Source organism: Anticarsia gemmatalis, chromosome 27 (genome assembly GCF_050436995.1).
Source record: "Anticarsia gemmatalis isolate Benzon Research Colony breed Stoneville strain chromosome 27, ilAntGemm2 primary, whole genome shotgun sequence".
Lineage (NCBI taxonomy): Eukaryota > Metazoa > Arthropoda > Insecta > Lepidoptera > Erebidae > Anticarsia > Anticarsia gemmatalis.
In genome coordinates, this window is record NC_134771.1 from 1,184,395 (window position 1) to 1,210,773 (window position 26,379).

The following is a 26,379-nucleotide window of genomic DNA, read 5'->3' on the forward strand; positions in this document are numbered from 1 at the left end:
TTTAAACTCTTGCGTTGCATGTTTAATGTATAATAGAATACGGGAATTAGTCAGCCTGCGACCACGGCGGGTGCAACCTGTGCCGAAACGTTAGGCATTATTTATAAGGTAAAATGCGTGTTCGCGTTAATTCTCGTATTCTATTATACATCAAAAAATCTAACTAAAATTAATGTCTATGACAACAAACACGTAGGATAAAGAATAAAACAACACCTAATCTAAAAATAATTTAATTTCAACCAAAATTGTTCTTAATTAAACTAAATATAAAATAAATAATACATTTATATATAATAATTACTGGTAACAAAAGCTTATATAAGCCTAGGATATTTAGGAATTCCTAAAATCAAGCACTGAAAGATTGACAATAGAAATTACTTAGGTTCCTACTTTTACGAAACATTTTATTTAAGGCAGATTTATTCCATAGTCAGATAATTAATAATTGTACCCATTACTGTCCCACTGCTGGGCAAGGATCTCCTCCCGGAATAAGGGAGGAGTTAGGCCTTACACGCTGACCAAGTTCGAGCTAGGAGCAGATAACTAAGAGAAATTATTACAATTTTGAAGTATGAATCAATTTTCATTAATTGACAAATTATTAATTTTATCCCATGATGAAAAAATCTGTCAAATGCAAGACTAAGTTCAACTTACTATGTTTTATATCTTTCCATCTTACTTCTTTACTATAAGAGGGAAAGAGAGAAAACATAATTTAACAGCACATGCCTGATTTAACAGGCAGATTAAAAATTACTGTTTATTAGATTTGGACCTAATTTAATTATTACGAGGCGAATAGATGGACTGCTATTAATTGTTTTTTAAGTACTAAATTCATAGTTATGATAAGTAGAAAAACTAACAGGTGTTAGAAATCGTCTATCAAAACCTTCTTGATAGGATTATATGTATAGTCTTTTTCAGTAGTTTCAGCTGTGCGTTGTCTGTAATAATAAAAATATAATAATAGTCTGTCAGTCACTAACTCAGTAGGTAACAGAAAAGTTCTGTACATATAGATATAGGTTTATCCTTTACATAAGACCTGCCTATAAAATGCATAAAATCTGCCATTTGCATTACAATTTTCACCTAATTACACGGTGTTAAGTATTTAAACTACTTAAAGATTGAGCATAAGCCTGTTGATTGTCTATTTTAACATAATTTCCATACGGAGTGCTAATTGTCTGAGGTCCAGAAGCATAAGGGTTGAGGACCACATTGATGTTTTTCGTGTCAGCTGTTGCGGGAGTGGCGCCATCTCTGTTCCATGGAGCTGTAACAAATGTTTTAGATTAGCGACATCTAACGGATTTGTGGTGAACTAGTAAGTGTGCTCATTGTGTAGTTGAGAGGTGTGTGGCGTATATATAGAAAGTGTTTTTGAAGATTTAACGAAACCTGAAAAGTAAAGGATGTTGTTGAATGAAACAAATTAGAAATAACGTAACATTTAATTATCTTTGCTAATAAGCGCAAGATTGTCGTAACATAGATTGCAAAACTACAAAACTTAAAGTACTTATAGCGCCATCTATCACTTTACTAGCGAAATTAAACTAGTTGAAATTAAAATAGTACTGGATTTGAAGTACAGAGGACGTTGTAATTTAAAAAAGTCTGGAAATCTGTTAATGCTGTCTTGTATAGCTAAAATAAGTAAGATTACATTACAGAAAATAATTAAGACATTGAAAACAATTGGGTTTTGAATATTACTGTAATTATCAATTCTTTTCGTCTTAAAAGCTACACCATAAAGGATATTTTTTAACAAAGTTATAGGCTGAACTCCCCAAAGAAAGCCTCAGGCTACATTATTCAACACAAAAACTATCGCGGAAGAAACCACGCTCACAATAATATTATAAACTACCATTTTTTAGTACGTATCTCACGACTTACCCATGTAAAATAATCACCTACATACAAGAGATACTTTCTTTAATTTTGTTTTTATTTCATACATACATATAACTGTATACTTTCATTACAATTATATAATGAGTTGTCTCACTCTTGTTGCGTATGAGTAAAAGAGACGGCATGATAATAAATTGGCTGGCGTAAGAACTCTACTCTCTATTATAAAATATGCTTAACTCGGGAATCGAACCCGCAAACTTTCGATCAGCTGTCTCATACACGATTGGACCGCAAAAACAGTTATCCCACTATAAGCATCTGCTGACCTCCTATCCTATAAGAGGGTGCTAGACCTAGATAAGACTGGTTCAGACTTGACCGGGATCGATGTTAACGAACTATAAGTACAGTTAAATACTAACTTTACCTTGAAATACCTTCGGATAAGTATCAGATAGCTAATCAGACGGAATTTTGACAGATATTTACAAACTCCTATGGGAAAAAAGCGTGATATCTATACTAATATCATAAAATTGCAGTTTGTTTATTTGAATGTGCTTATCTGAGAAATAGAAAAAATATTTAAGTGTTGAATACTCAATTTATTGAGGAATGCTACATAATATCAAGCTATGACTAATATGAATTAAAAACAAACAAATTTATGTGAAAATGAGAAAAGTAACGTGTGGCTCCTAGTCGCTACATAAAAATAACATCAAGCCCTTCACAATATAACTAAAAATAAAATAACGCATTAATGTCCCACGCTTTGGGTCTCTTCCCAAACTAGGGAGGGGTTAGGCCTTGTGTCCACCACGCTGACCAAGTGCTGTTCTAAACAACTCTCAGACATGCAAGGTTGCATCATGACTATTTTCTTTACCGTTAGAACAAGTTATAATTGATTCCTAATACACACATAACTTCGAAAAGTCATTATTGGTGTGCTGCCTCGGGTTCGAACCTGAAACCAATTGAGTGGGAGGTGCCAACATAAATCACTCGGCTATCACTGCTAAACGTAGTCTAGTCTGATAGTCTCTCTGTATAACGTGGTTACGTGGTTATTAAAATAAATAAATATTATTGGACAACTCACACACGGTAATTTGATTCCAAACTAAGCAGAGCTTGTACTATAGTAACCAAATAACTGATAAACATACTTATATACTTCTAAATACACACTTACTTTATAAAGATAAATTGACAACCAGGTTCAGAACAAATACTCGTGCTCATCACACAAATATTTGTCCCGGGTGGGATTCGAACGCACTATACGCGACGCTACGGTTATTGCGGCAAGGTGACGACGTTGACCACTTCGCCAAACGTCGCCAAATGTTCTGTGTCCTTCACTCATATACAGTTTCAAAATTGATTGAAAGTGACAAAAAATGTAATAACCATAGTAATAATACATTTCATAATTGTGCGATTTTCGTATACCCTATTTGCATGTCATCTTCATGACAAAATATGTGATACCAAATAATTTACATTGTAAACCACCTCTTGTACCATATTTTCTGCAAATAAATATAATTTGAATTTGAATTTGACGATATACATAGAAATATCATCAAGCCCTCGAAAATATAACAACATATTAAATTCTTCTTGCGGTATATTACTATAGTATCATACATTAATAACTTTCACTGCTCTCATTTTTTATCATCGACACACCTTACTTATACTATACCTACGTCATGAGTAAAAACCAAAAAAAAAAAGACTTGAAACTTTCATAAGTACAGTAATAATAGTATTTTTAATATGGTAATAATAGGTTTTTTATGTGTATGTGATGAGCGTGAAATATTTAAATTGCTGTTTTCTGACTAGGCCAAGAAGTGTCATATTTTATTTTATGACATCATGCCTGTTATAGCCAAAGGTGTAGGCAGAAGTGGCCACAGCGAGTGGCCCACTTATTGTCATTTACCGTGCCTGTAAGTAATTTTACACGACTCGGGAATCGAACTTGAGGTTTTAGGATTTTAGACGACTAAGGGTGCTCAATACACAGGTACACTCTATATTACTTCACTCTCATAGTCCGGTGGGACGGATAACCGATAATTAGCATGTTTAAAGATATTTACGTGAAAGTAAACACTTTAAAACAGTAAACAGCTTTCCATCAGTCAGTCAGTAAAGGAAGTTTTATATAATAACTAGCTGACTCTGCAAACCTTGTTTGCTATATAAATTATACTATATAGCTATTAAATAGATATAAAAATAGAGGTTGGTGAGAAAAGGGTAAAAATTAAGAGTCGTATGTATTTTTTAATGCGACATAATAAAAAAAGTGTCTTAAAATAAAATTAATGTTAAGAGTGGGAAACCCTTATCACTAAGAAGTATGAAAAATGTATGTTGACCGATTCTCAGGCCTACTCAATATGCTCACAAATTTTCATGAGAATCGGTCAAGCCATTTCGAAGGAGTACGATCGCTAACATTATGACACTTTAATATATAAAAAGATACATTTTATTATTGTAAAAGATAAATTGATGTAATAAAATATAGGTAGCCTTTACAATCAAAAGCATGATTGAAAAGAGTTCAGGAAAATACGCTGCTGAAATTGTTGTATGAAGAAACAAGAATTCTAGCCATGTCTAGGCACATTGCTAGATTCATAGAACACAAGCTTTTTAGTGGAGGCGGACCACATACCTCTGGAGCCCTAACAAGATTGGTAGTACTTCGATGCAGTTGTCAAGTAGTCTTTTATCTCTGAAGAGATATATCTAATAATTATCCTTTGAAAAAGATATACAGGGTGTCCCAAAACTCAACGATAATCCGAGACAGGATGAAAGGCCAAGTCATACCGGCTATAGGAAAAATAAGAAAAAAATTCCATATCACTTAGTTCAGCAATAATAGACACTTTTCAAAAAAGTTGAAATTCCACACCCTTGGTCGCATTTTCAAGTCCTGTGATCACCAATGTTACAATTTCGCTGTGTTTTTTTGAATTTCGTGATCTTAATTAAATATGCTATTAATCGTATAACAAATTAATGCACAAAACATTGTTAATTTAATTAAAAAAGTTAAGTTTTAGTGAGTCATCTTTCTCAAAAATATCGTTAGTCAACTTTGACGCTTCATACTGAAAAAAAAATGTACTACACTACCCTTGGCAAGTTATTTCAAAAGTTGGCGCATTTAATCAAGATTTCAAAATAGTATAACACTTGCCACTTTTCTTGCCATTAAAAACGTTATTTTTATTTGAACGAAGAGTATCCCCGCAAATGGATGGGACGCAGTGGTACAATTTTATGGCTTCCTTGTTCTCCTGATCTAAATCCAGTAGATATTTTTTACTGGGAATGCATAAAAGAAAAAGTTTATTCGAAATCAATACAAAATCTATCAGAACTTCGCCAGAAAATTGACACAGCGTCAGAGGAAATAAATGCAAGGAATTTTGATTGACCGGTGCAAAGGTCTTTTGTAAGGCGTTGCAGAGCCTGAATTCATGCTAGAGGAAAACAATTCGGAATTACTTTAGTTTAAGGAGAATAATTAAATAAGATCGATGGTTCGTTCATTGTTTTTTTTTTAATTATTATAACCTATTATGTTTATTACATTAAATATTTGTTATGGACTGACTCAATTACATCTTTACTGAAAATAATTGCTTTCCTCTGGCACGAATACAGGCTCTGCAACGACGTACAAAAGATTTTTTCACCAGTCAAGCAAAATTCCTTGCATTTATTTCTTCTGACGCTGTGTCAATTTTCTGGCGAAGTTCTGATAGATTTTGTATTGATTTTGAAAAGACTTATTCTTTTATGCATTCCCAGTAAAAAATATCTACTAGATTTAGATCGGTTGAACGAGGATGCCATAAAATTGTACCACTGCGTCCGATCCATTTGCGGGGATACTCTTCGTTCAAATAAAAATAACGTTTTTAATGGCAAGAAAAGTGGCAAGTGTTATACTATTTTGAAATCTTGATTAAATGCGCCAACTTTTGAAATAACTTGCCAAGGGTAGTGTAGTACATTTTTTTTTCAGTATGAAGCGTCAAAGTTGACTAACGATATTTTTGAGAAAGATGACTCACTAAAACTTAACTTTTTTAATTAAATTAACAATGTTTTGTGCATTAATTTGTTATACGATTAATAGCATATTTAATTAAGATCACGAAATTCAAAAAAACACAGCGAAATTGTAACATTGGTGATCACAGGACTTGAAAATGCGACCAAGGGTGTGGAATTTCAACTTTTTTGAAAAGTGTCTATTATTGCTGAACTAAGTGATATGGAATTTTTTTCTTATTTTTCCTATAGCCGGTATGACTTGGCCTTTCATCCTGTCTCGGATTATCGTTGAGTTTTGGGACACCCTGTATAGGTATTGGATCATAGATGAACGAATGCAGACTAAACTTCTTAATATTAAAATAATTTTAATTTAATTTAAAAAGACAACTCCCGCACTAAGAATTGCTCTTGTGTCGCGGGGACTTTTACAAACATACAAACAACGGACATAAAGCACAACCAGACCCGAAACAATTATTTGTGGGCCGCACAAATAATTGCTCCGTGTGGGAATCGAACCCACGACCTCCCGATGCAGTGGTATCGGCGTGGTGACCTAAACCACTGCGCCACGGAGGCAGTCAGTTTAATAAGGAGGCAATAAGTTCTAAATATCTCGAAAAGGGGATCCTTAGCCCTTATACCCGCTACATATAGAGGCCAAAATTCAGTAAGAACCCAAAGAAAAAAGATACTTATACTCGAATTTAAATAATGATTCTCCCAGAAAACGAACGTAATCCCCTTACGAAACCCAAATAAACAGACCCCACCCTTCAAAATCGAAATAAAATCTATTCTAACCACCAAAACCCATTTCCCCCTAAGGCAATCCCTTACCAAACATTAAGATCTACCCCTTTCTCCTACCCCTCCTAAAAAGTCCACCCTCACTCTCCAAGCCAAAGATTTGCATAACAGTACATGGTGCGTATTGGTTCCTGACTTACAAGTCTACCGTCTCGGTTGCTCCACATCCGACCTGGTTGCAGGAGCATACGGTTGAGGGTAATATACCGGCTGTTTGAGTGGTTGATCTGCTGAGATTGTGGTTCTTTTAATAAAATTGTCATATGGCCGGTTTATATGAAACTGACTGCTGTAGCCTGGGAATCGAACCCGAGACTTCATCTGCAGTTGGTTACATAACCGACCGCGCCACAACTGGCGTAAAATCTATTTTATTATTCAATTCAGAAGAGAACCTGCAAATGGCATGATTTATTTAGGTTATAGTAAAAAAATACAGTCTAATTGAGAACCTCCTTCTTCTTTGAAGTCGGTTAAAAATTCAAAATAAAGATGAATTTTGGATCTACCCTCAATTTCAAACATGAATATAAAAATATTCTCTTACAAAAGTGTTCTTCATGGGCTCCCTGCTGGCCATGGATGTGAAGGTGGATCTCTTTCTGATGGGGAGGCTCCCAGCCGTGCCCATGTGCCTTCTGGCCGAAGAGTGCGCCGAACTGGAAGTATACAGATTATGATTAGTTAAACATTGATAAAGACAAAAAAGACTGGCTTGAGTTACGTCTATACTTAATTACTTAACAATATAATAAACAATAAATAACATAATAAATAACCTAAAGGGTCTGCTTTTTTATATGCCCCAATCTCAGGAACTGCAGCTTCGAATAGAATTAATATCTTTGTGGTGAATAGTAATAGTTTATTAAGGAAGGCTATAGGGTTTATAACATCACGCTATGACTGATAAGATAGGAGCAGCAGAAATGCTGAGAAAGCGGGAACGTGGACTATACTATGGTAGACAAACCCGCAGGCGGCTGGTAGTCGATAATATTTATATATCGTTCTACTAATCATTAACAATACTTTACTTGATAGGGAAATCGAACTGATGACGGTCTGACGGTCATATCATATCAGAATTATACAAAAAATAACCCTAGAGCTCAGAAAAATGACTTCGCAAAAACTATTTAAAAAAATCGAACCTAGCACTTTCAAAGTGCCTTTTATCTCATTAGCCATTCAAATTATGACGCTTATGACATACATACAAACAAAAGCCTATAAAACATTGACTGTGACCCGTACAAGGTCATTATATTTAAATATTTTTACATATTCGCGTTATTAGAGAAAGTGCCATACTTAACTTACGAGTGAAAGAGATGGAGATATAATTGAGCTTTAATTAGAAAGAGAGAAAAGATGTCTTATGTTATAATTATGATGACTTATTATCATTGTTAACTAGCTATTGCCTGCAGCACCGCCCGTGAGATTTTATTTTAACGATCTTAACTCCGTTTCTGGGTTGTAATCTATACAATTTTAATCGGTCTAACAATTTAGCCGTGAAAGCTCAATATACAAACAAACGATTTTTAATAAGTACGTATTTGTATCAAATGAAACATAGCTGGTTATTAAATTTACTAATATTTTCACTCAGGTATCGAACTCGAAACCTCGTGATCTAACATTAATTTTAAATTTTCGCTGACGTTTTCATATCTAGACTCAAAAAAAAATTAATAATATGGATTGAACATAATAATAGTAACAGTTTATTAAAAAACTGACCATTTTTAAGATTAACATTTGGCATGTCCAAAAAATAAAGTAGATCGCATAGAAAGTTCTCTAAGGGTGCGTCCACATTTGGCGAATGTGCCGCGAATGTGCAGCTCGCGAGCCGTTTGCGAGCTGCGCGCGTACAATTTTGTTCGAGCGCCGCTCCTGCGCCGCCCGCGCGCAGTTCACGCGCAACCTAAGCGCCGTACGCGATCAGCGCGCGGGCGGCGCGCTAGCGGCTCGCGTCTTCCTTCCACCCGCGTCTCAATCCCCGCACCCCTAACTTACCCGCCAACGCCGTTGTCTCTTTTTTTTCCTTTTTATCAGTAATATAATAGCTAATGATGCAGCAATTATATTAAAAGCACTAGTGTCGTCCGACATCTTCGAAAGTACTGAGCCAGTAAATGGAACTGTAAGCGCGAGGATTGAGTACGCGCAGATCGCGCGCCGCGCGCACGCCTTTATACGAGCCTTGTATGAGTTGCGCTAAAGAGGCGCACCAAACTATTGCCGTGACTGCACGCGCGCAGCTCGCAAACGGCTTGCGAGCTGCACATTCGCGGCACGTTCGCCAGATGTGGACGCACCCTAATGAGTGATACACACACAAAACTAAAAAGGCCTGCAATTATAATCATTTCGACCGCCTTACCTCGTTTTTATTTAGAATACACATAGAATAGATTATTTTTGATTTTTTCTTAACTTAACTATAAGGTGTGTTCAACTCGCTCGAAGGTCTTTGACGTAGCTTAACGACTGTTATCTTAATAGACAACAACCAGGACTGACTTTTATCGTGCACCTGAAGCACGGAGACGCCCAGTTTAAGTACCACTATGGGATCACCCATCTATAGAAAGACCGCGCCAAGATTAAATTAACCTGCTGATCGTTAACCGACCGGTGAGCGCAGCTTGGTATGGGCGCCGCAAGTAATGCTCAAATCCATTATCAAAATCAAAATTTCCTTTATTACATTTCTCCCCGTTTTTGTAACAATTTTTACTGGTACTCTGCTCCTGTCGGTCGTAGCGTGATGTTATATAGCCTATAGCCTTCCTCAATAAATAGGCTATCCAAAAGTAAAATATTTTTTCAATTGCACCAATAGTTCTTCAGATTAGCGCGTTCAAACAAACAAACTCTTCAGCTTTATAAGGTTAGTAAAGATTTCGTAAACTTCGTACAAAGTATTTGAAATGGTCATACCTTAGCAGCTCCAGCGACCAGCAATATCTTGAGAATCACCAGCGCGACCAGCAAGGTCTTGACTCCAACCACGGCGGCTACTACCATCCAGGTGGAGGCGGCTCCGATCTGGAAGGCTAGTGGAATGAGGGCCTGCATCATCTTCTTCATGGGACGGCCGAAGGTCCTGCCTGGAAGGGAGAGGGGGTTCCATTAGATGTGAAATTTAAAAACATCAGATTTGGACTTAGGTATGACCTTTTCGAGCCATTGATTAAATAATTGTAACGACCGTGACTAAAGTATTTGCTAATTTTGATTTTGGTCAGCCTCGACTGCAAATCTACAGGTGAATCAAAAAAAAACAATTCTAACGAGATTTATTAAATCGTTTCAAATATTATTCCAAACTAGTGTCGATCTCTTCTTATTCTCAAAAAGCTAGCAATTATCGAAATTCTATTCAGTTACCTGTCCAGGTTAAGAGGCGAATGGGATTACAAGCAACTATATCTACGTAACATAAGCTTTACTATAAATATTCCTGCGCAAGCTTGTTTCCAATTTTCCATAAGATGATGAAAGACTATAAACGAAATAGGTACAAACGTGCATTTGTACAATAAATCAATACTATATTTCCCCAATATATCAGTGAGTACGAATGTTCGCCGGAAGCACGTGCTCATCGGAGTGAAAACCGGTTCGAATCTGTTATACCGCGGTCCGTGGTCCACTTTCTTCGCATACCTCGCAGTGACATTGTCTCAATGATACAGCTGTTTTTGTTAACTCATGTTTGATAACAAGTTTGTAACGTCAATTTATATTAGACCATGTCTAATGTACTAGCAACTAATAAATACTTCTCTCGGGCTTGAATAAGTCTGTCTGCCATTTTTACATGTTTTTAACATTGTTATAGACAGGCGCCATAGTCTTATCTATAAGCACCCCATCACAATAACCCAAGTAGTATATCCTATTAGTTTTGCCAAAGATCACTGAAATCGGTGATTTTCCTTGAGTGTAGAAAGGAATAATCGAACTGTGGGTCCTACCGGTACGCACAGTTCCGTACGAAATTCAAAAATATATAAGAAAGACGAAATAGGTAGGCAAGGGTCTACATGATTATGCCAAATACTTTTAACCATATATCTTGGTACAGTACCTAAGTCATCATCATCAGACATTGCAGTTATCGAAAATAACTATCACTTCAAAGAACTGTTCAAGTACCCTAACCTTTATTTGACCATAACACTACCATATTTGAAAGATTACGAGCTATTGTATAACAGCAATAACAATTAAATTCTGGCCATACAATGACAGTTTTATTTAAAGTAGGACCACCCGATATACAATAGACTGTTCATATATAACTGGTAGCAGAGGCGTATTTAAGGATGGTGCGCCCCGGGCTCCGCTAGCTTTCCGCCCCATCAAGGCATGAAAAAAACTAAACATTATTTTAATTTTTAGCAAATTCGTTTTTTACATTGTCCGAATCAATTTTATTTATGAAATCGGCTTTAATCGACCTTCACCTCCTCTGGGGAGGCAGAATCGTCCAGACCTATAATGCTCAATTCCGCGGCCTTTGTGGGCCTGGACACTCGGATAGTGTCCTCCCTGATGACTTCCCTCAATTTAGAGGCCAGGGCGTCCGCTTTTCCGGCCCCTGCTACCCCTGGGAGCTCGAACATTCGAGCTCCCGTAGCCGCAACCTCGAAGCGGAGTATTCCATTGTTGGCCAGGTTTATTTTGCCCTACGCGTCCCCAATAACGTCTTTGTAGGTCACACCGCTTTTTGCCGCCTCCAGCTGCAGCGTGAAGATCACTGCAGCCGATTTCGGAGCCCGAAGTTTGGGCGCCTTCTTTTTCTTGCCCTTTTTGTCGGCTCCCGTAGCCTTTGGCGCCTTTGTTGCCTTGCTGTTTTTCCCGACGAACTGCTACTCATTGGCAGCCGTCGGGTTAGTGAACGGTGGTTTGGAAGCCACCGCACTGTAAGAGGGCTGCGGCTATTTACCCTGCTTCTCCTTGGTCCGGGGATCTGTGAGCTGCGGCGGATGCGTTAGCCGGCGCAGCTCAGGACGCTGCCCCTGGCTTTTCTGGCGCGGAGGTTGGTGCCATTGCCTTTACCGCTCTAGTGGCGGGCACGGGAAGTGCCGCTGCCTTCTCCTCTGCCACTAGGGGCAGACGGATACGAGGCTCCGAGCGAGCGATTTCTCGCTACATGTGATCGACCTCCGCTTGCAAGCGATGATTCGCGCCAGATTCTCCTTCATGGTATACTGCCTGCTCGACTCCAAAACTGCCAGTTTGATATTCCTGGCAGCGTCTTTGGGGGACTTTATAAAGGTCCCCTTGAGGTGTCCGGATTTGTCGGCCACCTCCACCACTACCTCACCAACCACCAGGTTGGTGAGGATGGTGTCCGCCAGCTGGATGGCTGATTTGTCCTTGGGATCATTGTCTGACACCCGCTTCCCCGGCGCTTTCTTTTTCTTCCCCACCCCATCCGACTCCTCTGACTCGGGGCTCGGTCGTCTCTTCCGCCAAAGGCGGCCGCTTTCGAATAGATGAGTTGCATCCAAAACCACGCGCATGTCGGAGTCAGTGTCGGATCCGACACTAGACGCCCGAGCTATCTTCGATCTTGTCCTCACCGAGGAGTATCACGCAAAACTGGGCGTGCTCTGACTGTACGCAGTCAAGATAGCTTGGCCTCTTGCCCCCGATCTCCTCGGGTATGAGTTTCTCGCCTCTCCCCCTTACATCAAGTAGGTTCGTTTTCAAATTTATATTATCCAAACAGTTCCCGCGTGTGGTAGCAAGTATGGTTCCACCGAGGTAGACGCCCCAAACTCCTGACGTTTATACTTCTGGAGGGCGGGAGGTGCCCCAGTGGCCGCTTGCGTCTGGTATTCCCTCCAGCCCCTCGCAAAGCGAATGCTCTCTGACCACGCAAGGCCCCCAAAGGAGGCGCCACTGCTGGAGTTACTCGGGATTTTCAAAGAGATGGTCTCCTCGCGACCCAGCCGGTTAAGGCAAGGCCCTCGGTCAAGGATGAGCGGGTGTACGATATCGAGTTTACGTTGACGAGGGCGACGGCGGCCTGGCTCTTCGTCAGCTCGGGGCAGTGTGAGTGCCCACCGAGCCCGTCCTCCCACTGAGCCGTCAGTGGGAGGACGGGCTCGGTGGGCACCTGTCCCGCACCTATGTCCTCTGCAAGCAGAGGGACGTGCACAGTATTTGTTTGTTCCTCGCGATCGCTGTTTCCTCAACCTTTCAATGTTACTTCTTAGCCCCCTCACCACGACAAGATGTAGACTCACGAGGGGTAAAAACAACGCGCCTAACCCAACGCGAGCCGATCAACATTGAAACATACCGAGACCCAAAATAGTTATTAGTTCCAAGAAAGACTGACTCCACTTCAGTAGCTTCGCACCGTCACAGAATGAATTCTGTTCTGTTCCACCGCTTCGCCGCCGCCCCGGTGCCTGTTTAACTTTATTATTTTTCTAGATAGACGAGTACATGTTAGAACTTCTAGAAATTACCTTGCGCAGGGCGACGTAAGCTAAATACTAAAATATTTATGTTGGCATCAAACTTACTTCAGACATAACAAAACCGAGGCGTAAAAAAAATACACGGGTCAACCAGTTCAGGAGATAACAAGGGGCGGCTTGCATACTTGGGAAAGGTGGGTCAGGCACGTTCTAGCCTTACGTCTTAATTTTTTTTTACTTTTCCGAATGTCCAAACCTAAGTCCTCGGGGCGGCCTACCGGCCGCCCTTGGGCCGCCCCTGGGCCGCCCCTCGCGGCCTGCCGCCCCGGGCTATAGCCCTTCTAGCCCTAGGGTAAATACACCCCTGACTGGTAGTAATTTAACTTCCGTTTTTTTGACTGCCTAGTCCCTATTTTTTCCTGTGTAAATGTCAATTCTAAGTAGCTGCTCAGTTATAACCCAGGTAAACTGTGTTTTGGAGGTCCGATAGACAGTCGCTGCATGTAAAATACTGGTATCCAGCTGCATCCGGTGAGACTGAAAGCCGACTCCAACATAGTTGGAAGAAAGGCTATACTTGATTGATTGGGTAGGTACTTTATCACCAAAAAGTAATTATTCACTATTTAACCAGATGTCCCACAATATTTTAGAAGTATCCACGACCTTCTCAAGAGGTCAATATGTTTCATTAAAGTTAAGTTTAAATTAAACACTACAATATGATAAGTTCTAAGAAGATTATTTGTTCCCCTTCGATGAAGAGGTAACCTTGAAATGACAAGGTCTATCTTCAAACAAACTTATGAAGATTTTTGCTGCAAAAGAACTTATATATTTTGTTGAGTTATTCAGTGTTGATTTGAGAACAGTTTTTGTAGGTATATGTTAAATAATAAACTACTTATCCTCGCTTTTTCTAAAGACTGTGATCTGCAGGCCTCTGTTCACTATTTCAAAAAAAAATCTTTTGCATACCATAACTGATTTAAAAAACACTAGCTGACCCGCGCAACTTCGCTTGCGTCACATAAGAGAGAATGGGTCAGAATTTTCCACGTTTTTGTAACACTTTTTACTGTTACTCTGCTCCTATTGGTCGTAGCGTGATGATATAAAATATGCTTTTTTTTCACGAAAAATATTCTCAAGATTATTTATATCTCAAAATATAACGAAGTCGCGCTAAGGCATATCCGCCATTAAAACAGTTGCCATGACAACGGAATTTTGTTAATTCAATGTCATTATAATTTTGATTATTCGCGACTTCGTACGCCACCTGAATTTTCCCGGGAAATGCGTCATTTTCCCGGGATAAAAAGTAGCCTATGTCCTTTCTCGGGTATCAAAATATCTCCATACCAAATTTCATGCAAATTGGTTCAGTAGTTTAGGCGTGATTGAGTAGCAGACAGACAGACAGAGTTACTTTCGCATTTATAATATTAAAAGTATGGATTACGGAAGACAGGTTAAATTGTGGGTAATGGCCATCATTTTCAAGGGTGGATAGTTGTTACCAGTAGTCAGAAGCTTGAAAGTCTGGCAACCAGTCTTACCGAATGGTATCGTATTATTATCCAGGTAACTGGGTTGCGGAGGTCAGATAGACAGTCGCTCCATGTAAAATACTTGTGTTAAATTAATATACTGTCCTAACGATTGGAGCCTTTCAAATTAAGCAAATGTTACATTAAATAATTATAATCAGGTAAAATATACTTAAACTAAGAATAACAGTACAATTCACAAACGTAAGTTGACGTAATCAATTCAAAAAAAACAAAAGCAGCCGCCATGTTTTTCTTTTTCTTCCTTTTCTTTTCGGCAGCTTCACTTGATGTTGCCTGGTTGCCAACACTTGTATTCAGCTGCGTTTGGTGAGACTCCGAAATAGTTGGAAAAAAAGCTAGGCTGATGATGAACTAACGATAACATTTTCGGAAAGCATATAAATAACCATATTAAATAAATAAATATCATGTCCAATGGATGACTCATACACGGTTATTTGATTCCAAACTGTACTATGGTTTACCAAACAACTTATATGTATTAATTGAATATTATAGACTCAAGACTTCTAGTTACAGTGGTCTACTCTTTCTCTTCGTTAGACGGGGTGTCTAACTTATAACTCAGGAACAAAATAACTATATGCTCAAATTATTGATAGCAGTTCCGCAAGCAGAATAACACAACATAGTAAAGTGGAACGTTTTCGATCGTTAGCGAGTGAGGAAATTGCAAATAGGTGACATCATGATGAAAGTCACTAACATCGTTATTTTTTGTATGAAACATCCAACCCGGATGAGTAAACGGAAGAGATATTCAGTAGATGGTGATAACCAACTTTTTTTATTACTCTTGTGCTAAATTAGCATAGGATTCGCCTGATGGTAAGCTGTTACCGAGGTTTATGAATGCCTGTAACACCATGGGCATTACAATCGCGCTACCGACTATTTAACCTCAATTTTTTTAATTTTTAAAGGAATACAGAAAACCTTTGCGATCACCAGACGGTAATCATGCAGTTAGTTAAGATAAGGAAAGGGAAGTTGAGGTAACAAAACTGCGTGCCTCCGAGAGCATGTAAAGCAGTCGGTCCTGGGCTTATTTTTTCACTGGTCGTCAGCTAAGCCATCTCACCTGCCTATGAAAGTAGAAGAATAGAGAGTGTACCTGTGTATTGTGCACACCCTTGTTATAAACGAAGTCCTGAACAGTTGGTTTCAATTAAACTGGTAGCCGCGCCGTAGTCAAATATTGGCCAGGATGATATTTATTTTTGTGTGTGTGCTAATTAGCAAACATTTTCCATTTGTTAACTGTATTACGTTAAAAAAACGAGAGTAGGCTTTCATTGTCTAACGTTTCTTTTGACTAGCTGTTACGAAATTCTACATAGTAGCTAGTAGCTAACAATTAGTTACGGAGCTCATGGTGTAGACCGGCACTTTTGTATGTTTGCGTCACCAAACATGGACGTAACGGGTTAGTGGATAATACATTTTGTACACGCTTTCTCGTTATAACATACCTTCACGTATTCAAAGTACTTGTAGTAAAGTAAACTTAGTACATGGGCTTTTTATAAATTTTAATAATTTATTAAACAGATAGATACAATATTACTAGCTGACTCGCGCAACTTCGCTTGTGTCATATATGAGAGAATGAGTCAAAATTTTCCCCGATTTTGAAACTTTTTTTACTGGTACTCTGCTCCTATTAGTCGTAGCGTGATGATATATAGCCTATAGCCTTCCTTAATAAATAGGGTATCCAACGGTAAAATATTTTTTTCAATTCGCACTAGTAGTTCCTGAGATGAGCGCGTTTTAAACAAACTCTTCAGCTTTATAACATTAGTATAGTATAGATTGTACAGAAAATAGTCTTACGGTGGGTAGGCTTAAGGTGGGTTGAGCAGTAATTATAGTAATAGGTTACATTCACCATTTTATGAACTATGGTTTACTAGAGGCCGCCCGCGACTTCGTCCGCGTCGAAACCCTTCCCGTGTAAATTCCGATCCCTCCGGAACTCCGGATTAAAAAGTAGCATATGTGTTATTCTAGGTCTTCAGCAACCTATTAGTACCTATATACCAAATTTCATCGTAATCGGTTCAGTAATATTTGCATGAAAGAGTAACAAACACACATACATTCTCACAAACTTTCGCATTTATAATATTAGTAGGATAGCCACAAGTTTTGACATTGCGTTCAATGTTGCTTTGGCAACATTTTTGCACGATTTGACATAAGAATACAGCCCTAATATTGTTATACTTTCGTACTATCAATCAACAACAACAACAATTGTTTATAAACAGAGAAAGTTTAGTGAAAGGTCCATTGTTAAACTTGTTATCGGTTTAAATTGAATGTTCAAGACTGTAATAGGCTCGGTTAGACCATAATTATTAGTTTTGAAATAATTGTTTTGCAGGAAATAAGATTTTTTTTATTTCATCTTGGTCGTTAACTAATTAGGTTCTTGAAAAACGTGTTACACAATTTTTAGGTTTGTAGGTTAATCATCCCTTGGCAAGGTCATCGCATAGATAGATAACTGTCCTTTTTAAGTTGGTAACAGTTGAAAGTTGAGTTATTCTGGATTATTTTTTAGGTTTGAATTTGTAAATATCAAAGTTTCTCTCAATTATGGTGTAAAAGTATTTGAAATAAATGTATTTTAAAGTTATAAAGGCGGAATCTGTATAATCTAACAAAATAAATGGGCAGAGGATAATCCTTTTGCAAAAAGACTCAAACAAATGATTCAAGAAAGCTTGGTGTTTAAATACAGATCCAAAAAATCTGCTATTCAAGACAAATAATAACTAGAGTCATAAGTAATCTGAAGAATAATTAAAATTACAATTTCTCTCACATTTATCAAAACAAACAGACAAAGACAGACATAATTTAGACTAATCTTCAAAATCTGCTCGTACCGTAAACTTAAAAAGCGTGAACATATTAATTAAACACTTTTACTCAAAGCTACTCTCAATTAAGATCTCACTTTCTATGACTGTGTTAATTGTGATTCATCATGCTAGGATTTAGTTGAGTAATTAAAACAGAATGGCGCAGTGTGAGTTAACTAAGTTTGTTTTATCAATTTATTTTGATGCAGTGATAGACGAGTGGTATAAGTTGGCACCTCCACCAAGTGGTCGCTGGTTCGTATCCGGGGCACCAAACCGCAATTTGCTGTGTGTATGTATGTAGTAGTATGAAATAATATATCTCAAAAGAAGACATTAAACTTTATAGGTAGGTACCTACCTACTGTTTTAGACAGCAAAAAGCAATGCAGGCACAGCTGCGTTAGCTAGAATCTAGATAGATTTCTAGCTTCTTTGTAATAATATGAATTGTGTTGTACAACAAAGACTGTAATTCTAGAAGTCATAAAATACACAATTTAATAAACATTATTTGAAATAGCCAGCAATTTAACATTAAATGTATGATATAAGATGCTATAACTTATTATAATAAACATGATTAATAGTTTTATTTAATAGTATGTTTCTCTCACGTATGTTTTTCTGTTTTGTTATAATACATAGGTATTATGTTTTGCGCTTATGTGTGGCGCGGTCGGTAGTGTATCTGACTGCTGACCATGAGGTCTCGGGTTCGATTCCCGGGTCGGGTATAGTAATACAAATTTTCTGATTAATAAGTACTAGCTTCTACCCGCGACTTGGTCCGCGTAAAAGTCGAATAGATTCCACGGGATCCCGCCTCCGGGTAAAATAGCATCCTATGTTTTAATCTAGGATATAGATAAGTATATTTCCTAATAGTAGCCCGATTCGTAACGTGCCCGGTAAATGGCAATCTCACCCCCTATTACATGGGACTAACATTGTTAATGGCGAAACGTGAGTGAATTTCATACATCTCTGCCTACACCTTTGGGTATAACAGACATAATATTATGTACGTTTTGTCTATGCAAGAAGACTCCCTTCACAAAATACAACTTTCTACAATATTTTGGACAAAAATATGAAGCTTTATAATCGAAATTATCTTTATACAAGACATCGTGTTTCAAAAATCTATTGACCACACAGAATGGGCAAAAAAACAATTGAAAGGTCTAACAATTGAATGTACTACGGTGAGTGAACACGAAGAAAGCATTTAGTCCATTGAAATGTTACAATTTGAGGGCCGAATATTGCATTTATTAGAGGACGCAATTTTATTTTTGGAACATGTAGGGGAGGTCAATAGAAGCTTAACTTGAAGTTTGTGGGGTTGCCACTCTTGTCCCCCGGCCGCCATCTTGGAAAAGGGGGTGGAACCACTTTATTCGCTATATCTCAGAAACTATGCGTCTTGCAATAAAACTGTAAAAGCATAATTTGTAGCAAATTTTTTTTCCTACAAATATGTTTCATAACTTTTTGCCCTAGATTAACAATTAAAGAAGTTATAAGCAAAAAAGTGCAATTTTTTTTATAACAATTTTCTTTATTAGTCTATAACTTTTTTTAACGACAGCCGCGCGGATCGATCTCTGAGGTTAAGCCACGCTTGCCGAGGTTCTTCTGTGGATGGGTGACCATCTTACACATTTCGAGTTCCTCTATGTTTCGGAAGGCACTTTAAATTGTGGGTCCTGGCTGTCATTTTCGAAGATCTTTGACAGTCGTTAACAGTAGTCAGAAGCTTGAAAGTCTGACAACCAGTCTTAACGAAGGGTATCGTTTTATATCCTAGGTAACTGGGTTGTGGAGGTCAGATAGGCAGTCGCTCCATGTAAAACACGGGTATTCAGCTGCATCTGGTGAGACTGGAAGCCGACTCCAACATAGTTTGGAAAAAAGGCTAAGCTGCTATGTATAAATACAAAAAATTACCTCAGACCAATCTTGTAGAGTATTTTTCGAGGAAAATTTATCCCTATGATATTTTTCAACTTCATTAATTAGAAACTCAGTAACAGCGCTACGAAGTAGACCGGTCACGGAAAGAAAATTTTTGTAAAAAAAAAAACACATTTTTGCTTATAACTTCTTTAATTCTTAATTTAGGGCAAAAAGTTACGAAACATATTTGTAGGAAAAATAATTTGCTACAAATTATGCTTTTACAGTTTTATTGCAAGACGCATAGTTTCTGAGATATAGCGAATAAAGTGGTTCCACCCCCTTTTCCAAGATGGCGGCCGGGGGACAAGAGTGGCAACCCCACAAACTTCAAGTTAAGCTTCTATTGACCCCCCCTACATGTTCCAAAAATAAAATTGCGTCCTCTAACAAATGTAAAATTCATGTAACATTTCAATGGACTAGGTAATTGGCAAATCTTCGTTTCATTCACTCGTCGCTCAAGCGAGTTCCCAAAAAAATAATAATATGCTTTTTGACAGATTTCGAAAATTAGGAGATTTGGTATCTATAGATGTTTTGTTACGCGTGTCTCATTTAGGCGTTGATAGAAGTTCTAATATAGTTAAGCAGTCTTGATTTTTTATCTCTGTTTCGTTTTATTTATTAAAAAATAGCTCTTACTTTTGTCTCTCCTTTAGAACGCAATCTTAGTGACAAACACCGGACGTACTCATGTACCTCTACCTACATATATAAATAACTTAAAGGTAAATGACTGACTGACATAGTGATCTATCAACGCACAGCCCAAACCACTGGACGGATCAGACTGAAATTTGGCATGCAGGTAGATGTTATGACGTAGGCATCCGCTAAGAAAGGATTTTGATCAAATCAATCCCTAAGGGGAGAAAATAGGTGATGAAAGTTTATATAAAAATTCTGTCCTAAGCCACAAAAAACGAACGAAGTCGCGGGCAAAAGCTGGTTCAGTTATAAAATCCGGAGAGATAAACCAATAAACCTGATCTTTGTCGTTACGTGACTGTCACGCTCAATATTATAAACGAAACAAAAATTATTACCGCATTAATTGACTGAAATCAATTCAATACACTTTCAGTTTTCAGTATTAGCTCTGGTCGTTAAACGGTGTAAGGTCAACGATCTTAGTTAGCGATGTTTATTTGAAATGCAACACAGAAAGGAATAAAATATAATAATAATATTTATTAATCACTAATTTAAGATACAAAATATTCTTATGATAACATAACTTAACACAAACAAACCAATGAAGTAGTTTTTCAATAAGCATCGTATACATATATGTAGAGCACGAAGTTATCTTCTTATAAATAAACTAGCTGACCCGCGCAACTTCGCTTACGTCACCTAAGAGAATGGGTCAAAATTTTCCCCGTTTTTGTAACATTTTTCGTTGATACTCCGCTCCTAATGACCGTAGCGTGATGTTATGTAGCCTATAGCCTTCCTCGATAAATGGGCATTTTAACACTGAAAGAATTTTTCAAATCGGACCAGTAGTTCCTGAGATTAGCGCGTTCAAACAAACAAACAAACAAACAAACAAACAAACTCTTCAGCTTTATTATATTAGTATAGATGTACCCTATTACTCTACCACTGCTGGGCAAGGGTCTGCTCCCGAGATGAGGAAGGGGTAAGGCCTTGAGTTTACCGCGTTGGTCAATTGCGCGTTGGGGACTATGCATACCTTCAAGAACTGTTAAGAACTCTCAGGCATGCAAGGTTGCATCACCATGTTTTCCTTCACCGTTGGAACAAGTGATCATTATTTCTAATACACTCGTAACTTCGAAAAGTCATTGATGGTGACTCGGGTTCGAATCTGCAACCACTTGCGTGAGAGGTACGAAAATATACCATTATAAAGTGAATGGAAAATGTGTCTAGAACTAAAATAATTGCCACTAAAAGTAAAATCAGCCAAGGACGATAGACAAATAAAATAATAAAATCAGACAAAGAGATAATAATTTGTGTGACGTTTATTATTCAACTGACTTTTAATCTATACTAATATAATAAAGCTGAAGAGTTTGTTTGTTTGATTGTTTGTTTGTTTGTTTGTTTGTTTGAACGCGCTTATCTCAAGAACTATTGGTCCGATTTGAAAAATTCTTTCAGTGTTAGATAGCCCATTTATCGAGGAAGGCTATAGGCTATATAACATCACGCTACGGTCATTAGGAGCGGAGTAGCAACGAAAAATGTTACAAAAACGGGGAAAATTTTGACCCATTCTCTTAGGTGACGCAAGCGAAGTTGTGCGGGTCAGCTAGTATTATGATACAGTGTCATTTAGGTACCTTACATAATCTTGATATTTTTCTGTATACAGTTTCTATTGTATTTTTTACTAGCTGACCCGCGCAACTTCGCTTGCGTCACATAAGAGAGAATTTTCCCCGATTTTGTATCATTTTTCGTTCCTACTTAGCTCCTAATGGCCGTAGCGTGAAGTTATATAGCCTTCCTCGGTAAATGGGCTATCTAACACTAAAAGAATTTTTCAAATCGGACCCGTAGTTCCTGAGATTAGCGCGTTCAAACAAACAAACTCTTCAGCTTTATAATATTAGTATAGAAGTATAGATATAGATTTACTTGCTACGCAGACTATAGATCTACTTATTTCTGGAAACTTCGTCTGTGTATAGAATTTTAGGGTCCTCTAACTGTTACAGATAAAGTTAGAGAAATGAATGAAAATCCATTCCGTTGTTTCGTAAGTATAGGTATGTATATATACTTTGGCATATATAGTCTAAGGGCCAGTTTCTTTACACATATATCTAAAGTTACCGCTAAAACCATTGTGTAGACATTTATATAGGTAGCAAAGGCAAATCTGTTTCTTCATAAAACTATCAGTAAATTCGAAATTGAAGAAACTTTGCCTGTAATTTTTACTTTACTCCTATACTTTGGCTGCTACTTTTGATGAAGAAACTGGCCATAAACCATTTTTGGCATCAGATCTTTTCCGGCAAGAAAGATGCGAGCGTACACTGTCGGAAACTATATCCTGGTATACTGGAACGCCCTTAGAAATGACGGGAATCTCAATGTAACCTAGGAGTCGAGTTCTATATTTTTTTGTTTTTAATACAATTTTATATTCCTTAATTGTGGGCAATTTTAATTAATCTCAGCCCTAATACCATAACAATTATGTGGCGAAAACTTAATATATTTAATACGCCAATTAAATTAAAAACTTAAACGATTTGTAGAAACTTCCTGCAAACAATCGCTCAAAACAAGTCGTAAAAGTTAATTGATTTCTAGACTAATCAATAAATAAATTAGTAAGAAATGGAAATATATTATCTTGGTTTATTCATTGCAAATTTTGCTGTGACGAAAACGAAACCTGGAACAATAATTGCAGTATTCGGTAGAATTTTGGGTTAAAAAACAAATCTACGACTATTATATGTGTATCACATAAATATTAGGTCGGGAAAAAAATCTTTTCGCATTACAGTATGTGTGAACTTGTAATAAAAAAATCTCTTTGGCTTCAAGAATCACAAATGAGTACACGGTTCATTAGGTTTATTTCAGTGAGCTCGTGAGGTACCTAAACATCGAGCTTTTTGTGTAGAGACAAGATTTTATTACAAGTTCATACATACTATAATGCGAAAAGACTTTTTCCCCGACCTAATATTTATTCTGTGGTGCAATCGAACCCTCGAATAACATAACACCGGATTTTATTAAAACCACCTAACGGTGCAGGACTTTTATCCAAGTGTGTGCACAGTACACAGGTACACCCTCATAGCCCGGTTGGTCGGATAACTGATGGCTTTACCAGCTCTCCAAGTCACGGATACGTATACGCCCTAACTTTATAACTCCGGCCATCACTAGCCACTAAGTATTTCTTGACGAAAAATCTCAGTAATATCTTGAATAATCTTGATACATTTTGGCCGAAACTGTGTTTTGAATACACTACCGACTGCTTCACAGAGGCAGCCAAATTATAATGGTATTAATCAAGACTATCAAGTTTCTTACCCACTTCAAGAGGCGTTATAAAAAAATGTCAATCCACAGATAAAAACAAAACACACGTCTGTGTAACAATAAAGAACCAATCAACTGCGTGTAACAATGTGCTAATTACATGATGAAAGTGTTTGTTGTACTCATCGGTCGGTAAACGATCAGTGAGGTAAACAACCTGCGAAGTCAGGCCATAGTCAGAAATGCCCGGGTTTAAGCGGGACAATGTTGATTTTTTGTCAATTGTCAAAATTGGGATCATGGTCTGGGATTTAACACCTAGGTTATTGCCTCAATTGATTTATTGTTCGAAACAGCGATTGAGGATTTAAACTATAGGCTATACAATAGGTATATGTAGATTTTCCAATTATTTTATAGTGTAGACATTTCTTGCTTTCTAAGTTTGTGTTCCTGCTTTTGTAACTAGATAAAAAAATCGCGACTGTTTGAAAATAAAGCTGGTCTATAACTAGTGTACATATAATATACATAATGAGGTTTTAGAAATACTCCGTCTCGTTAGAAATACCTGTCTCCGAAAATAACATATTTATTTTCGGAGACAATTTCAAATCGGTTCCGATTCAAGTTGTATCCAGCATTTCAGGCAGTTGTAGAGACCTTCAGCCGGCTTTAAGGACTTCAACATTAGCTAAGTAATGTTGAAGTTCTTTGAACCTAGACCAATAAAAGAAAAAATCGCTTATCAGATATTCGGCTCGCGTATGTAGTTCGATACTTATTTATTTACTGTATAATATTGTCGATATAGGTACCTACCTACCTACCTGTCTACCTACCTGCCTATTTGGTTTCACGTCAAAAATAAAGACTTTCCTTTTCGTACTTTCCTTCTGGTTAAAAAACTCCTTTTTGCATGTTGGTGTAAATTGACTACACTAACTAGACATATTAATATCACGCATTGGAGAAATGGTCACCGTTTCTAATGCCAATCAATAGAAAAAACATATACCTAGGTAGGTACCTATTAGGTATAAGTTTTCTGAATCTCACGTCTTGAATGAAATAAGTACAATACAATTAACAATTGTTCTAACGATGATGAAAAAACATCGTGATGAAAACTTGCATGCCTAAAATTTGTTTAATACATTTCTTTAGGGCATTCAAAGTCGCCAACCCGTACTTAGCCAGCGTGATGGACTCAAGGCTAACCGTCCTCGTTCGGGAGCCGACCCTTTTGCCCAGCAGTGGGACAGTAATGGATTTAAAAAATAAATTACAATACGTACTTACATTTCCAGATAAGTAACATTATGAACATACGATTAAGCGATGGTTATTCGATCGAATCAAACTAGGATGATTTGAAACTCGATTCTGCCTCGAGTAAGCCAGCAGGTCACAAGTGCGAATCCCGTTTGAGACAGCACTTTATGTATTCTACGAAAAACACCTTTGTGTATAAATATTGTTTACGTTTGGTATGATAAGCTGTTTTTTAATTAATTAAGGCCATTACAATTAGGCTCTACTAAATCTTTCCTGCCAGCAACTGCTGTTTTTTTTAATGGTAAATATTTCGTACATAAGCGAAATTCTAGCTTTTATTTAGAGAAACTATTTAGTAAACAAAACGGCCGTTTAACTGTACCATCCTTCAATTAGATACCTAGACCGGCTAAAACTATATACTATTTAGTATTTGAAAGTGGGTTCCACTTTCATACTAACGGATCTTATATTTACGCGGAACTTATAGTATTTATCAATTCTACTTACCGACTGATGTATCGACATCCAAACTCTTTTCTTCATTTATCTGCTTATTATTAACTTCAAAATATTCACTTTGGTTATTATTATCTAAATAATTAACTACATTTTTGGTATCAGCCTCACTAAAACTGTTTACGTTCGCGCCACAACTGGGACGCGCCAAAAAAAGTATCAAAAACAAACAAATGCGAGTCAAGCACGACATTTTCACTTTTTTATATAGCAAAATATGAAAACACGGTATGAACCATTTGATTATTTCTTTTAAATCCATCATTTTATTCATTAATGATTTTTAAATTCACTTTTTCTCGGAATATACGCGCGACGGAGTAAAAACAACGAACGTCATTTCGCGCCGGCCGCCATGTCAAAACTGAGCCGTTCGGAAAGGTCGTTCGCCCATTTCTTCTTTCACTCGACTAAAGACAACTGCACACTATGTTAACAAATAAAAACACTTAGTTACAAACTTTCGCTTTCCTATTAAAATTCAAGTCCTGTACGATTTAAGTACGAATGCGCGATTTTATGAAAATGGGAGAAAAGAGTAGAAAATTTAGAAAGCGTTTTTTTTTTACTTTTAAGTTGCGTTCGGAAACGAATTTGTTTTATGTGTACAAACTTAGGTGGCGGAACTACATTGTTTTTGCGTTGGTGTAATTAGTGAAAAAAACTGTCAATCATTATTTTTGGTTAGCATTTTAGTTTCGAAATGATTTACTGAACAAATAGGTTTAGAAAGCGGTGAAAATAGCTTAGTTTTACTTAGGTATTCTATTGTGGTCTGAAGTAAAGAATAGTATTCATAATTAAGGCTAATATTTATTTTAGGCATGAAGAAGCAATTAATTAATCATGGCTTTGTAGGCTTTTTTACTATAGGCATTCATAGAGCTATATACATTTTGGGTTACATTACCTATTTGCAGCTTTTCA

General features: G+C 37.3%; 1 protein-coding gene across 4 annotated transcripts; it reads right to left on the reverse strand.

Annotated features, from left to right (window-relative positions):
• Positions 1–231: 231 nt before the first annotated feature.
• On the reverse strand, positions 232–25,823 carry LOC142984418 (uncharacterized). Of its 4 annotated transcripts, none has more exons than XM_076131978.1 (5): positions 25,444–25,823; positions 9,751–9,920; positions 7,343–7,454; positions 6,936–7,025; positions 1,156–1,294 (listed from the first exon to the last, which is right to left on the reverse strand). In XM_076131978.1, exons 1-4 carry the CDS (start codon positions 25,724–25,726, stop codon positions 6,940–6,942), a joined length of 651 nt encoding a protein of 216 aa, XP_075988093.1. In that variant the 5' UTR covers positions 25,727–25,823; the 3' UTR covers positions 1,156–1,294; positions 6,936–6,939. The 4 variants fall into 4 exon arrangements, with proteins under 4 accessions (XP_075988092.1, XP_075988095.1, XP_075988093.1 ...); XM_076131979.1 differs by having other exon boundaries at positions 6,936–7,022; positions 25,444–25,822; XM_076131977.1 differs by lacking the exon at positions 6,936–7,025 and having other exon boundaries at positions 232–1,294; positions 25,444–25,822.
• Between the last annotated feature and the right edge of the window lie 556 nt (positions 25,824–26,379).

Bases quoted from the DNA above. Each gene is read 5' to 3' on its own strand.
- LOC142984418 (XM_076131977.1), bottom strand. From the start codon at position 25,726: ATGAATAAAATGATGGATTTAAAAGAAATAATCAAATGGTTCATACCG. The intron at 7,455-9,750 runs GTATGACCATTT...GTATACTTCCAG, and splicing joins TGGTCGCTGGAGCTGCTAAG to TTCGGCGCACTCTTCGGCCA. The intron at 1,295-7,342 runs GTAAGAGAATAT...CATTTGTTACAG, and splicing joins AGCCCATGAAGAACACTTTT to CTCCATGGAACAGAGATGGC.